The sequence below is a fragment of the Rana temporaria genome, chromosome 5, assembly GCF_905171775.1.
Source record: "Rana temporaria chromosome 5, aRanTem1.1, whole genome shotgun sequence".
NCBI lineage: Eukaryota > Metazoa > Chordata > Amphibia > Anura > Ranidae > Rana > Rana temporaria.
Genome location: NC_053493.1, coordinates 352,065,543 through 352,081,321, shown reverse-complemented (window position 1 = coordinate 352,081,321; position 15,779 = coordinate 352,065,543). Strand labels below are relative to the sequence as shown.

The 15,779-nt window shown below is 44.5% G+C and overlaps 1 protein-coding gene across 1 annotated transcript in view; it reads right to left on the bottom strand.

Annotated features, from left to right (window-relative positions):
- Positions 1–15,779, bottom strand: part of ATP6V0D2 (ATPase H+ transporting V0 subunit d2) — a 35,289-nt gene that overhangs the window by 17,114 nt on the left and 2,396 nt on the right. The window contains exons 2-3 of the mRNA XM_040354572.1: positions 2,764–2,935; positions 157–335 (exon numbers count right to left, since the gene is read on the bottom strand). Coding sequence (XP_040210506.1) covers positions 157–335; positions 2,764–2,935 — 351 coding nt within the window. The remainder of the gene's footprint in view (positions 1–156; positions 336–2,763; positions 2,936–15,779) is intronic.

Here is a 15,779-nt window from a genome sequence, read left to right as displayed (position 1 = left end):
TGCATTATTTTATATTTACCCAACTAAAAAAACGAGATGCAAAATATCTTCATAAATACAAAAATATATGGAGAAGTACTGTCACTCTCTTATTCATGCACATCTTAAAAAATTTGAAAGTCTATAGATCTCTTTCATGATTTTACACTTTCTTACCCAGAGGAGTGTCCACAATTATAGCATTGAAGAGATCTGCAGGAGTTTGAGCAATGCTGACGGCTTCCATCTGCTCAAAGTTGCCCAGGGGATGGCACTTGGGAACAAGCTCAGAAATGGGTCTGTGGTGTAAGGTCCCTGTGATCAGCAAGATGATATTATCAATCATGTAGCTGTACCTGTAAGAATAAAAGGGAAGAGATACATACAGTGAAGGCAGCGATATTCACCCCACACTAGAATTGAGTTATTACAATTCTAGTGTAAATCTTCTTATCCTTTATGCTTGCTAGTGAATATTAGACCGAAAAATTCATTTTTTTCGTTTTCGTTTTATTCATTGTTTTGCTTTTTTCGAAAATTCGGAAATTCTGGAAATTCAAAAGTTCGGAAATTCGAAAATTAAAAAATTCGGAATTCGGAAATTCGAAAATTAAAAAATTTGGAAATTCTGGAAATTCGGAAATGTGAAGATTTGGAAATTCGAAAATTCGGAAATTCGGAAACTCGAGAATTCGTAATTCGGAAATTCGGAAATTTGGAAAATCGGAAATTCGAAAATTCGCAAACTCAAAAAATTTGGAATTCGGAAATTCAAAAGTCAAATTTTCGAAATTTCCCATTTTTGAATTTTAGATTTTCGAACTTTGCAATTTCGAATCTTGAATTTTCAAATTTACGAATGTCTAAAATTCGGAAATTCGAAAATGTGGAAATTTGAAAATTCGAAAATTCAAAATTTTGGAAATTTCAGAATTAACTAATTTGTCAAAATTTGTTAAAACCAAATTCGAAACTAAATGAATTGCACATGTCTAGTGAATATATATGTAGCAAGGTCCCAGGTCCCCTTTGGTCTAATGCAAACCTCCAGACTTAGGGACAGCTGACATCCTTCTATATAGAGTGGGTTACAAGGCATAGTGGGTGTAATGCAAGTTAGATTCATGGGTGCCAGACACATCTTGAATGCAAAGAGATTTATTTTCTCTTGAACAGAAATGTGGGAGAGAGAGTTTAGGGCCAGGACACGCTTTAGTAGTTGCAATGTGAATTAGAAGACTGTGAGACTTCTATAGGTAGACAGCCATGCTGAGAAAGGCACCCAGCAAGATGCCACATCTGCATGTGTAGGATCGCTGTCTCCTAACAGTTTCTAACACAAGTTGTAACAAACTTCTGTACTTCCTCTACAATCACTTCTTGTAGATCTTCACTTCACTGAGCTCCTAGTCTCTCTCCATAGACTTTCTGATCCACCGCCACTGGATCTCCTGAGCTCTTCCAACCTTCTCACTGAGTATCTTCCTCAAGCGTCACCCCCGCTTCCCTGCTCTACCTCCGACTACGACAGGTTCTCCGGCCAGCAGAACCATCACTTATGGTTAAAGGGGTTGTAAAGGTAAATGTTTTTTCACCTTAATGTATCCTATGCATTAAGGTGAAAAAACATCCGACAGCAAAGCCCCCCCCCCCGAGCCCCCGTTTTACTTACCTCACCCTTTGAAAGTCCTGTGCGCTTCCCCCTCATCCTGTTCAGTTCCCAGTCTGGCCGTTGATTGGCTAGGTTGGACGGATTGATAGCAGCACAGCCATTGGCTGGCGCTGCTGTCAATCACATCCAATGAAGCGGCGCGCCGGGGGGTGGGGCCGAGTGATACAGTCGGCGGCTATGGCCACCGCTGTATCACGGGAGCGCGCTCGCTAAAGCTTTCCACCATGCGAGGGAGATCGCGTAAAGGTGGAAAGCTTTTGCGAGGAGGAGCAGAGACAGCTGCCTAGGGACCCCAGAAGACCAGGTTCGGGGACACCCTGTGCAAAACGAGCTGCACAGTGGAGGTAAGTATAACATGTTTGTTATTTGACCCCCAAAAAATTCTTGCCTTTAGTGTTCCTTTAAACTGCAACCCAACCCTACGCTGCTCTCTTGCTTCTAGATAGGCCCTCAGACAGGCTAGCAGCCAGATGTCCCTGGTAGAGGCCTCAGGCTCTGGCCTAGCAGCCTGGGGTATCACAACAGCCTTTCAGGTAGCACAGAACCCTGATCACCTTACCTCACCTAAATATATACAGTGGAACCTCAGTTAAAGAGTAACTTGGTTTGAGAGCTTTTTGATTTGTGAGCAACTTTATTTTTTTTTATTCTGACTCGGTTTGTGAGTGTTGATATGCAAGACGAGCAGAATTCAAGCTAAATAGGCCCGCAGTACCTCATTTGGCTTGAGGTATGGGGGCACAGGAGCAGAGAAAAGCCAAACATTCGTTTGCAGTACCTCATTTGGCCTGAGGTATGGGAGCGCAGGAAACGGGGACGAAGTGTCCTTGGGCCTTTTCGGACGTTTTTGGCGCTCTCTGGCGCCCCCCACCTCTGGTCGCATTCGGTATTGCATCCCATTGAAGTCAATGCGGAACTAATTATTTTAGTTTCCATTAATTTCAATGGGAAAACTCGCTTTGATATGCGAGTACTTTGCATTACGAGCATACTCCTGGAATGGATTATGCTCGTAATCCGAGGTTCAACTGTATATATATATATATATTATGGAGAATATGGAAGGACCATGACCTTTGTAAAATATGACATAAAGTGGATGTAAATCTTACGTAATGAAGTTCAGGAAAGTGGCCAGTGGCTCGAAGGAATGGTTCCTGAAGTAGTGGAACTCCGCCATTAGCTTCTCTTTCAGCTTTCCATCAATGGTGGGCACTGTGAGTTGACCCGTCTCGTTAGCCAGGAAGCTTCCATAGTCTGTGGACTGCAAATGTAATTTCAAGTCTAAAAATAGAAGACATATAGATTATTAGATCAAAGAAAAAAAATTGATTGTAAGGTTAGAAATGGTTCTAACATCAGTAATGGGCTTGTCCACACTTGTGCGGAGATTGGCGTATTTTGGCTGCTGTGAGTTCCACAGTTAGAATACAATGATGGGGAGGGGGGGGGGGGTATGCCTCCATTCACTTCGTCATGCGACACTGTACCCAATTAAAATTTAGGTCCTTTTATTCCCACAAATAGAGATTTTTTTGTGGTATTTGATCACCTCTGCGGGATTTATTTTTTTGCGCTATAATCAAAAAAGACAATTTTTAAAAAAATATATATTTTTTTTACTTCCTGTATAAAACATATCCAATATTTAAAAAAAATATATATATATATTTTTTTTTCATAAATTTAGGCCAATATGTATTCTGCTACAAAAATCCCAATAAGCTTCAGCTGCACAGGGCAGTGAATGAATGAGAAGTGCTCTCTACTGAGTGGCTTCCTGTTCATTCACAAACTGAAGCATAGTATGAACCAGTTTACTATGCTTCAGTTGTGAATGGACACAGTGAGCGATTGTATTCACTGTGTTCATTTAGAAAAGAAAGGGGCTGGTAAATTACATATTTACTAGCCCCTTATCCCGCTCTCCATCCTGAAACACCCCCCGCAGCAGCCAGGAGGAGAGGAAGGAAGCCAGCAGCATTGCGGGGCAGGGGGGCCAACCGTTGGGGGAATCTGCACTGCACATAGTGATTAGGGTATTCCTAGGCACAACTGGCACACCCCCTGTGCACTTCTATGCCTGCTTGTGTGATGGGCTCACAGATTTTCCCAGAAGTCTACACTAAGGCTGCTTTCACATTGCAGCGTGGAGCCGCGGTGACGGTATAGCCGCGCTATTTGTAGCGCGGCTATACCGTCGTATTTACCGCGATATTCGGGCGCTAGCGGTGAGGTCTTAACCCCCGCTAGCGGCCGAAAAAGGGTAAATACGTCCCGCGTTGCGGGCGGTATTACCGCGGTATTACCGCGCTTTCTCATTGATTTCAATGGGAAGGCGCGGTATAGGAGCGGTGAACACACCGCTCCTATACCACGGTAAAGATGCGGCTAGCAGGACTTTTGGTGTGCTCCTGCTAGCGCACCGCTTCAATGTGAAAGCCTTTGGGCTTTCACATTGAACACTGCAGGGCATGATTTTTCATGCGGTATAGCAGCGCTATTTTTAGCACTGTACCGCAAGAAAAACGCCCCAGTGTGCAAGGGGCCTAAGGCCCCCTTCACACTGAGGACTTTTTCAGGTGGTTTAGCGCTAAAAATAGCACCTAAATACCGCCTGAAAAACTCCTGCCCCAGCATTCTCAATGCGAAAGCCCAAGGGCTTTCACACTGAGGCGATGCGCTGGCGGGAGAGAAAAAAATCTCCTGCAAGCAGCATCTTTGGAGCAGTGAGAGGAGCGGTGTGTATACCGCTCCTTCCCATTGAAAACAATGGGACACAGCGGTAATACCACCCACAATGCGCCTCTGCAGAGGCGCATTGCTGGCGGTATTAACCCTTTTTCGGCTGCTAGCGGGGGTTAATACCACATCGCTAGCTGCCGAATTCTGCGGCAATTCCGACGGTATAGTGCCGCTATTTTTAGCGTCAGATATGAGTCATATTTCAGGCATTCCCTGCAACAAAAATGTCATTTTTGGTGAGATACTCCTAATAGGAAATCACGTCTAAAGAGATGCAGGCCCTGCAACTTTCCTCATTAGAGCCCTGCAGGTGCAGCAGCTGCTTGATAATTATAAAACCTCTCCCATTAGATTTACTTTCCCACATGGATACAAACAAATGGATTTGTGTTTTTTTTTCTCAGAAAAAGTGGAGTTACTCTTTAAAATCAGACAGACAGACAGAACACTGGCATTTTCAAAGGTTTAAAAATTCAGCAATAGCAACCTATAGTATGTAATGGTTCAGTCCCGGTTTCCTTTAAGCTGACACCACAAGCATTGCATTACTTTAGTTTTTCCAAGAAATAAATGGAAACCATGCTGTAATTTCCAGGGAATGAGTGTGTCATGAACGACGTCTTTTATGATTGCTAAACGTGGTAATCACATGACAGAGGCTGAGATTTATTGACTCATTTATTGTCTCCGGAAGGTTGAATCCACTGTTGAAATCGTTTTTCCTGTTCTTTGGTTGACCTGTTGATGATTACCAGCGCAGAATATGTAAATGAAATTAAAGACTGCTTGTTACTATAGATACACTGATTTTTCATCTGTCTGTGTCTCTCTATCAGGGAAAGTCAGACTTTTTGAGAATTCTACAGAACAAAATTCTCCTTGCAAGAGACCCTGTCTCCAGACCATTCATTTCATAAATTGATTTTAGCCCAATAGATCATATGTGCATTTAACACATTTGATGCATGTTATTTACCTGTAAAAGTCTCCCTTGTGGAGACATCCAAATGTCACTCAAGCGATACTCTATATCAAGGGTCTTCAAACTTTCTAAACAAGGGCTAGTTTACTGTCCTTTAGACTTTAAGGGGGGGGGGTGTGGCCACTGGGAGTACAAGATGTTGTGTCCCATCATTGATGTCTTTGGGCCCCATTGTTGGTGTCATTGGGAGGAATTGTGTCCCGTCATTTGTGTCAGTGGGAGGTATAGTGCCCCATCATCGGTGTCAGTGGGAGGAATTGTGTCCCATCATTGGCGTCATTGGGCCCTATTGTTGGTGTCATTGGGAGGAATTGTGTCCCATAATTAATGTCTTTGGGCCCCATTGTTGGTGTCATTGGAAGGAATTGTGCCCCGTCATTGGTGTCAGTGGGAGGTATAGTGCCCCATCATCGGTGTCAGTGGGAGGAATTGTGTCCCATCATTGGTGTCATTGGGCCCATTGTTGGTGTCATTGGGAGGAATTGTGTGCCATCATTGATGCCTTTGGGCCCCATTGTTGGTGTCATTGGGAGGAATTGTGTCCTGTCATTGGTGTCAGTGAGAGGTATAGTGCCCCATCATCGGTGTCAGTATGAGAAATGGTGCCCCTTTATTGATGTCATTGGTCCCCTTTGTTGGTGTCATTGGGAGGAATTGTGCCCTGATAATGGTGTCATTGGGCCCTATTGTTGGTGTCATTGGGGGGAATTGTGCACCATCATTGGTGTCATTGGGCCCATTGTTGGTGTCATTGGGGGGAATTGTGCCCCATCATTGGTGTCATTGGGCCCTATTGTTGTCGTCATTGGGAGGGATTGTGCCCCATCATTGTTATTGGGCTCCATTCTTGGTGTCATTGGGAGGAATTGTGTCCTATAATTGGTGTCATTACGCCCCATTGTTGGTGTAAACTGTAGAACCACTTTAGGATAACATTTAAAAGACCAAATCAGGAATAGCAACTTCCAAATTTCTATCCTCCCAGGTGAGATTTAGGTGGGCTGAATGGAAATTTTTTACCGATTCCTCCATCCACACAATGGAGGTGGATGGGTGAATGTTCTCCGCTCCACTATTGTATTCTGACAGCCCTGCAGCTGCTGATTGAGCACCTTTTTTTCAAGAGGCCGTTCAACAGAAGTCAGTCGATAGGTCAACTTCTATTGATCGGCAGTGACCACACATGGATCAAAATTAGAATGTTTCCGGCTGAACTGGATACATTTCTATCCATGTAGGGCCATCATTGGTGTCATTGGGTCCCATTGTTGTCACTGGGAGGGATTGCACCCCATCATTGGTATTGGGCTCCATTCTTGGTGTCATTGGGAAGAATGGTGTCCCATCATTGGTGTCAGCAAGCTCCATTGTTGGTGTAAACTGTAGAACCACTTTAGGATAACAGGATAAGATGGAATTTTAAAGACATTTCTATCCATGTAGGGCCAGCTGTAGGCTATATTCTTATGCAAAATTGTGCGCTTTCCTGAAACGCACAGAAATGCGCTACCCTTTAACAGACACAGTGATGCCATTAATTCTGGCTCCCCCATGCATCTGCTAAGTTTTGTCTTTACATGTGCATGCAGTTCAATACACAATTTCACAAAAGGGTCAGGGAAATCTTTTGCATGTTTCTCGCACATAGGGTAGGGTAGCCCATTGAAATGAATGGCCTGTCCTATACAAGCAGAAATATGTGTGTGATTTGTAACACCTCCAAGTATCAGTGCTGTGAAGCAGATTATGAACAGATAACTATATATTTATAATATTATACAATATATTACCAAACCAAAAGTATTGGGATGCCTACCTTTACATAAACATAAACTTTAATGGCATTCCAGTCTTATAGCTAGATTCACAAAGAGTTACGCCGGCGTATCAGTAGATACGCCGTCGTAACTCGAAATCTAAGCCGTCGTACATTTAAGTGTATTCTCAAACTGAGATACACTTAAACCTAGCTAAGATACGACGGCCTGCGCCGTCGTATCTTAGCTGTCTAGTTCCGCCGGCCGCTAGGGGCGTGAACGCTGATTTACGCCTAGAATGCGTAAATCAGCGAGATACGCCGATTCACGAATGTACGCTTGCCCGTCGCAGTAAAGATACGCCGTTTACGTAAGGCGATTCCCCCGCGTAGGTTAGTCGAAGTTAGTCGAACAAATAGCTGGCCTAGTCAATGTTAAGTATGGCCGTCGTTCCCGCTACGAAATTTGAAAAATTTACGTCGTTTGCGTAAGTCGTCCGTGAATGGGGCTGGACGCAATTTACGTTCACGTCGAAACCAATACGTCCTTGCGGCATACTTTGGAGCAATGCACACTGGGATATGTCCACTGACGGCGCATGCGCCGTTTCTAAAAAACGTCAATCACGTCGGGTCACGAGTAATTTACATAAAACACGCCCCCCTCATCCTCATTTGAATTAGGTGCGCTTAGGCCGGCCCATTTACGCTACGCCGCCGTAACTTAGGAGGCAAGTGCTTTGTGAATACAGCACTTGCCTCTCTGACTTACGGCGTAAATACGATACGCTACGCCGACTCACTAATACGCCGCCGTACCTGAATCCACCTATTAGGCCGTAGGGTTCAATATTGAGTTGGCCCAACCTCAGTCTCTTCTCTAATTCATCCTAAAGGTATTCTATCGGGTTGAGGCCAGTCAAGTTCCTCCACCCCAAACTCTCTCATCCATGTTTTTATGGTCCTTGCTTTGTGCTCTGGTCCGCATTCATGTTGCAACAGGAAGGAGCCATCCGCAAACTGTTCCCACAAAGTAGGAAGCACAAAATTGCATAAAATGTCTTGGTATGCTGATGCCTTAGAAGTTCCCTTTACTGGAACTAAAGGGCCAAGCCCAACCCCTGAAAAACAACCCCACACCATAATCTCCTTCCACCAAATGATTTAGACCAGTGCACAAAGTAAGGTCCATAAAGACATGGAGGAGCGAGTTTTGGTTGGAAGAACTTGACTGGCCTGCACTGAATCATGACCCCCAACCCAATAGAACACCTTTGGGATGAATTAAGGTGGAGACTGCGAGCCAGGCTTTCTCGTCCAACATCAGTACCTGACCTCAAAAATGCGCTTCTGGGAGAATAATCAAACATTCACATAGACACACTCCTAAACCTTGTGGAAATCCTTCTCAGAAGAGTTGAAGCTGTTATAGCTGCAAAGGGTGGGCCAACTCAATATTGAACCCTACGGACTAATAGCCAGATTCACGTTGGCGGGCGCAACGTTAGGCAGGCGTAGCGTATGGCATATACGCTACGCCGCCGTAAGTTAGAGAGGCAAGTGCTGTATTCACAAAGCACTTGCCTCCTAAATTACAGCGCCTAATTCAAATGTGGAACAGGGGGGCGTGTTTTATGTAAATGACTGGTAACCCGACGTGATTGAAGTTTTTAACGAACGGCGCATGCGCCGTCCGTGGACATATGCCAGTGTGCATTGTTCCAAAGTACGCCGTTTCGACGTGAACGTAAATTACGTCAAGCCTGATTCGCGTACGATTTACGCAAACAACGTAAAAAGATAGTTCCGACATCCATACCTTGCATGGGACGCGCCACCTAGGGAGCAGCTTTATATTTACGCCGGCGTATCTCTAACGTAAACGGCGTAACTAATTGCGATGGGCGCACGTACGTTCGTGAATCAGCGTATCTAGTCATTTGCATATTCTACGCCGAACTCAACGGAAGCGCCACTTAGCGGCCAGCGTAAATATGCACCCTAAGATACGACGGCGTAGGAGACTTACGCCGCTCGTATCTTAGCCTAATTTAAGCGTATCTGGTTTCCAGAATACGCTTACATTTACATCAGAGTTACGCCGGCGTATTTACTGATACGCCGGCGTAAACCTATCTGAATCTAGCTATAAGACTGGGATGCCATTAAAGTTCATGTGCGTGTAAAGGCAAGCGTCCCAATACTTTTGAATATATATATATATATATATATATATATATATATATATATATATATATATATATATATATATATATACACAGTATATATACACAATATATATCTGCTTCCTGAGCTGCCATTCTAAATAGGTAAAGTTTCCCTGTCAGCTTCCATCCGAGGCTTCTACCACAAAAGTAATTTCTCTGATGAATTCATATTTAAATAAGACCCATAAACGGAGAATCTGACAAAGGGTTTATTTATGAAGGTCAGTCAGATGAGAAGACAAGTCAGGATTTCTTCAGATTCCTCCGAGCCGAGCTGAACAGTACCAGCATGAACTGCCTGAGTGCAGAGAGATGTTTGTCCTCACACAGGACACGCCGACTGTTGCCAAAACACAGGAAAGGTCACAGTGCTGGAGATGCCTGGGAGTAGCGACAGTGCTGATGCACAACGTTCTGTGTCATTAAGCAGAAACATTCATTGGAAAATATAGACGACCCTCCATGGGCCATGACTGTGTGCTGTGTCACTGAGGGCCCATTTACACTTGTTGTCACACTGTATTATAAAATGCACGCGTTAACACATGTTGCAACTCAACATAGCTGCGTATCTGCAAAAGGGATAAGCCCGCAGTTCATGCTCGCAAACAAACCGAACGTATGGGGCGTTCGCGGCAAATTTGAGCACCACAGAATGCCCAATAATGCACTGCAAGATCGCAGTGCATTGACGTTTGATGATTGGCCAAAGCATACACCTGACCTGCATGCTTTGGCCAATTACAGCGCGCTCTGCTGCGAGAGCCATAATTGGCCAAAGGCAGGGTGCTTTTGGACAATCATGGCTCAGGGGGACTAAGTCCATACCCCACACTATATAAGGCTGTTTACATAGAATCCATGTATAGTGTGTGGACAGAGATAGATTGAGCTAGATTAGGCAAGCAGGTTAGTTAGTCGCATACAGGTAGTGTATTTAATATATATATATATATATATATATATATATATATATATATATATATATATACCGTGTTTCCCCGAAAATAAGCCTGGGTCTTATATTAATTTTGGCAATAAAAAACACAGTAGGGCTTATTTTCGGGGTAGGGCTTACCATTTCACGTGCCGTCTTCTTGCCCCCTCTCCCTGCCTGCCTGGCAGGAATCCCCAGTGTGAAGTGAATCAAACACGGTTGTAAACTCCAAGAATCCTTTCTATTACAGTAGAATATCATGAAAAAGGTGTGTGTTTCTGTGTCACATACCTTCTTACAGAGCCACTTGGCGCTTCCATAGACGGCTGGAGCTCTCTCCCACAATCCAAGCATTGCAGAGGGAGGGGGGGCAGACATCCCCCACCGACAGGCAGGAAAATAAAACATCAGCTTAGCGCCCCTCAGCGCCTTCCATAGCCCGCTGCGATCCAGATTTACAGAGGGAGGGGGGCCCGAGATCCCTGCTAACAAGCAGGAGAAGAAATCATCTGAGTGCCCCTCGGCGCTTCCATAGCCCGCCGCGAACCAGCATTGCAGAGAGAAGGGGGTGGAGATCCCCCCCCCCCCCCCCAGGCTGACAAGCAGGAGAAGGAGATCAGCTGAGTGCTCCTCTGCACTTTCATAGCCTGCGGCGATCCGAGCATTGCAGAGGGAGGGAGGGCGAGATCCCCTGCTGACAGGAAGGGGAAGAGGAGGAGATAAGCTGAACGCAGAGTGTCACTGTATACCGAAGGTATTTGACTACAGATAAGATTACAGAAACACACACGCTAGGGCTTATTTTCGGGGTAGGGCTTATATTGCAGCCCTCCCTGAAAATTGGGGTAGGTCTTATTTTCGGGGTAGGTCTTACTTTCGGGGAAACACGGTATATATATATACACCTACATACTGTGGCCAGGATTCACGTAGGAGCGCGCATCTTTGTGCGGGCGTAACGTATGCTATTTACGTTACGCCTCCGCAACTTTGAGAGGCAAGTGCTGTATTCGCAAAGCAAAGTTGCAGCGGCGTAGCGTAAATAGGCTGGCGTAAGCCCGCCTAATTCAAATGTGGAAAATGTGGGCGTGTGTTATGTTAATTTATTGTGACCCCACAAGTATCCCAGTGCGCATGCTCCAAATTAACCCGCAAAAAGCCAATGCTTTCGACGTGAACGTAAATGACGCTCAGCCCTATTCGCGAACGTCTTACGCAAACGATGTAAAATGTGAAAATTTGTACGCTGTCTTGACGTCCATACCTAACATTGGTACACCTCATATACGCCTCATAGAGCAGGGGTAACTTTACGCCGGAAAAAGCCTAACGTAAACGGTGTATCTGTACTGCGTCGGGCGGGCGTACGTTCGTGAATAGGCGTATCTAGCTGATTTACATATTTCTAGGCGTAAATCAGCGTACACGCCACTAGCGGCCAGCGTAAATATGAAGTTAAGATACGACGGCGTAGGAGACTTACGCTGGTCGTATCTTAGAGAAATTTTGGCGTATCTGATTCTTTGAAACAGGCGCCAAGATACGACGGCTCTGACTCAGAGATACGACGGCGTATCTGGAGATCTCCAGATACAGTTCTCCTACGAGAATCTGGCCCTGTGTTTATATACAGTATATATATATATATATATATATATATATATATATATATATATATATATATATATATATATATATATATATATACCCTGCATTTAGTGTAGACTCTATATCCAGTCAGTGCAGGCAGTGTAATATATATAACACAGTGTATTGAAGTGGTTAAGGGGAACCCCACGCCAAAATGTAAAAAAAAAAAAAAAATGGCGCAGGGGCCCCCCAAAATACATACCAGGCACTTATCGAGCAGACGCTGTTGGTTCTGGGTCTTCTTCGTCCAGTGTTGCACCCACCTTTAGGGTGACCACATCACGGCCCCCCGGGCATATGGCCTACCTGGCCGGGGCGTGCAATGCAGTGTTCCTGGTTCCGGGACCATGTTGGTCCGGGAACATTTGAGCAGCGACGGGGACCCAGTGATCGACTGGGTTCCCACTTTTGAGGATCCCAAGCGGTATAGCTGTTCGGTGGGGAGTCCGTCTGAGGAGCGCCAATGAGAGGCTGGCGACACCTGGGAGCAGGACTGTTTCCCTATTGCTACGCCTGAATTTGCTATTCTCCTTTCTTCCTTCAAGCTTACTTTCCTCACCACACGTTTTATTGTTTTTACCCGGCTGGGTAATAAAGAGCACAGCAAAGAGCACCTGTTGCGCACATTCCTTTACTTTTGCTATATGCACCATTCACCCCTAGGAATTTGGAAGAGACGCAAGGGAAATGTGCCACCCAAAAACAAAACAGCAGCTCCTCCGGGGGTAGTGCTGCATATATTAAAAAAACATTTTTTTTCCCCTCAGTTTAGGCCGATATGTATTCTTCTACATATTTTTGGTAAAAAAAAAAAATATCGCAATAAGCGTTTATTAATTGGTTTGCACAAAATTTATAGCGTCTACCAAATAGGGGATAGTTTTATTGCATTTTTATTAATATTTTTTTTTCTAGTAATTGCAGCGATCAGCGATTTTTATCGTGACTGCGACATTGTGGCGGACACATCGGACACTTTTGACACTATTTTGGGACCATTGTAATTTTTACAGCGAACAGAGTTATAAAAATGCACTGGTTACTGTAAAAATTACACTGGCAGTGAAGAGGTTAACCAGGAGGGGGCGCTGTAGGGGTTAAGTGTGCCCTAATGTGTGATTCTTACTGTGGGGGGGCGTGGCTTGGTGTGTGACATCACCGATCGTCGTTCCCTATCACAGGGAACAGACGATCAGTGACAGTCTGACTAGGAAGCACGGGGAGAGGTTTGTTTACAATTCTTGCTCTCTGTGACCCGATCGCGGGACACCGGCGGTGATCAGGTCCGCTGTTCACGCTGAGACGGTCATGGAGAAGAGGACCGGGTCGCATGCGCGCCGCCGGTGGCGCGCTCGCGACCCACGGCTGGGGTCTTAAAGGGGACGTACATGTACGCCCTTGTGCCCAGCCGTGCCATTTTGTCGACATATATCGGCATGCGGCGGTCCTCAAGTGGCTAAAAAAAATCCTTTAGCCTAGGTTCACACTGCTGCGAATTCAAAATCGCGGGTAATCACAGATGCGGCGTCGCACTGATTAGGACAGTGCCATTGCCGACAATTGCCGCCGATTTGAGATGCGATTTGACATGTCAAATCGCATCTCAAATCGTTCCAAATCGTACCCAGTGTGAACCAGGGCTGACAACCACTTTAACTAGAAGGAAAAAACATGTGTATAAGATTTACCCATAATCCCATGTTTTTCTCACACAGTAAAGAGGGAGAATGAGAATCTGCTACCTCCTGAAAAGATACTGTTTGTACGGTTTTAATCAAGCTAAATCATATATTTATATACTATATGTTATAACATAATAATTTATTATTTATATATTTACTGTGGAATTACTGGTTTGAAGTTATAACTTCAAACTTCAGTCATTTGTCTGTTAAGCCACCTGCTTGAGTACAGATTTTGAAAATATGGTAAATTACCTTTAAAACAATATATAATAAATATTTGTATATTACTTACTTATGGTAATTAACCCCTTGCCACCCAGGCCAATTCTGACACTTATCCCCTAAATGTAAAAATCATCATTTTTTTGCTAGAAAATTACTCGGAACCCCCAAACATTATATACATTTTTTTTTTAGCAGAAACCCTAGGGAATAAAATGGTGGTCATTGCAACTTTGTTACACAGTAATTACACAGCAATGCGGAAACCTGCACAGGAATCGCACCAGTGTGAACCCAGCCTTAAAAATCTTGCTTAACTGCTTGCCGACCGCCCACCGTCGTTTTCCGGCGGCAAGTCAGCTCTCCTGCGCGAGAGCACGTAATATAACGTCAGCTCTCGCGCAGGCCACTAGGGGCGCGTGCGTGCCACCCCCCGCTCGCCCCCGACTTCCATGCGCGTGCCCGGCAGGCACACACGATCGCTCGTTACAGAGCGGGGACCGGGAGCTGTGTGTGTAAACACACAGCTCCCGGTCCTGTCAGGGGGAGAAATGCTGATCTTCTGTTCATACAATGTATGAACAGAAGATTGGTCATTTCCCCTAGTGAGGCCACCCCCCCTACAGTTAGAACACACCCAGGGAACATACTTAACCCCTTCCCCGCCCCCTAGTGTTAACCCCTTCACTGCCAGTGGCATTTTTACAGTAATCCAATGCATTTTTATAGCACTGATCACTATAAAAATGCCAATGGTCCCAAAAATGTGTCAAAAGTGTCTGAAGTGTCCGCCATAATGTCGCAGTACCGAAAAAAAAAACGCTGATCGCCGCCATTACTAGTAAAAAACAAAAAATATTAATAAAAATGCCATAAAAATACCCCCTATTTTGTAAATGCTATAACATTTGCGCAAACCAATCAATAAACGCTTATTGCGATTTTTTTTACGAAAAATATGTAGAAGAATACGTATCGGCCTAAATTGAGAATAAAAAATGTTTTTTTTTTATATATCTTTGGGGGATATTTATATAGCAAAAAGTAAAGATATTAATTTTTTTCAAAATTGTCGCTCTATTTTTGTTTATAGCGCAAAAACTAAAAACCGCAGAGGTGATCAAATACCACCAAAAAAAAGCTCTATTTGTGGGAAAAAAAGGACGCCAATCTTGTTTGGGAGCCACGTCGCACGACCGCGCAATTGTCAGTTAAAGCGACGCAGTGCCGAATCGCAAAAAGTGCTCTGATCTTTGGGCAGCAAAATGGGTTAAGTGGTTAAAAAAATGCACCAAAAGTGCACCTTCCCATTGAAATGCAGTGAAAAGACAGCAAGAATGCATTAATAACCCACCTGTGTTACATTTTTGATGCGTTTTTTGGCTAGTTTCACAATAGTGTATGGGAAAACACTGCATGCGATGCGCAGAGGAATCACAGCACATTCCTGTGCACATCACACATGATGTCTGTGCTGTGCGATTTCAGCCATACAGTTTGTATGGCTGAAATCACATTGCATCCATGCCAAAATGGTGCAGGACCCTTTTTTTCTCCCGCACCTGAACACTCATGCAATGCGATTCTGGCAATTGCACTGCGTTTTGCCATTTGTTTTAGGATATCGTTAAGATAACATTGACAGCCGCAGCAGATCACATGGACGCTGTGCGATTGCTTAGAGTGCAATGCAATGTGGGAAAAAGCATTGTCCATATCCTGTATCGAATTAGTGTGACACAGTGGCGGCTGGTGCTCAAAATTTTTGGGGGGGCGCAAACGAAAAAAAACAAAAAAACAATTGCAGCCTCACTGTACCTATCAATTGTCACCACTGTGCCATGCCATCAAATGCAGTCACTGTGCCATCAAAAGCAACCACTGTGCCATCAAAACGCAGCCACTGTGCTATGCCATCAAAAC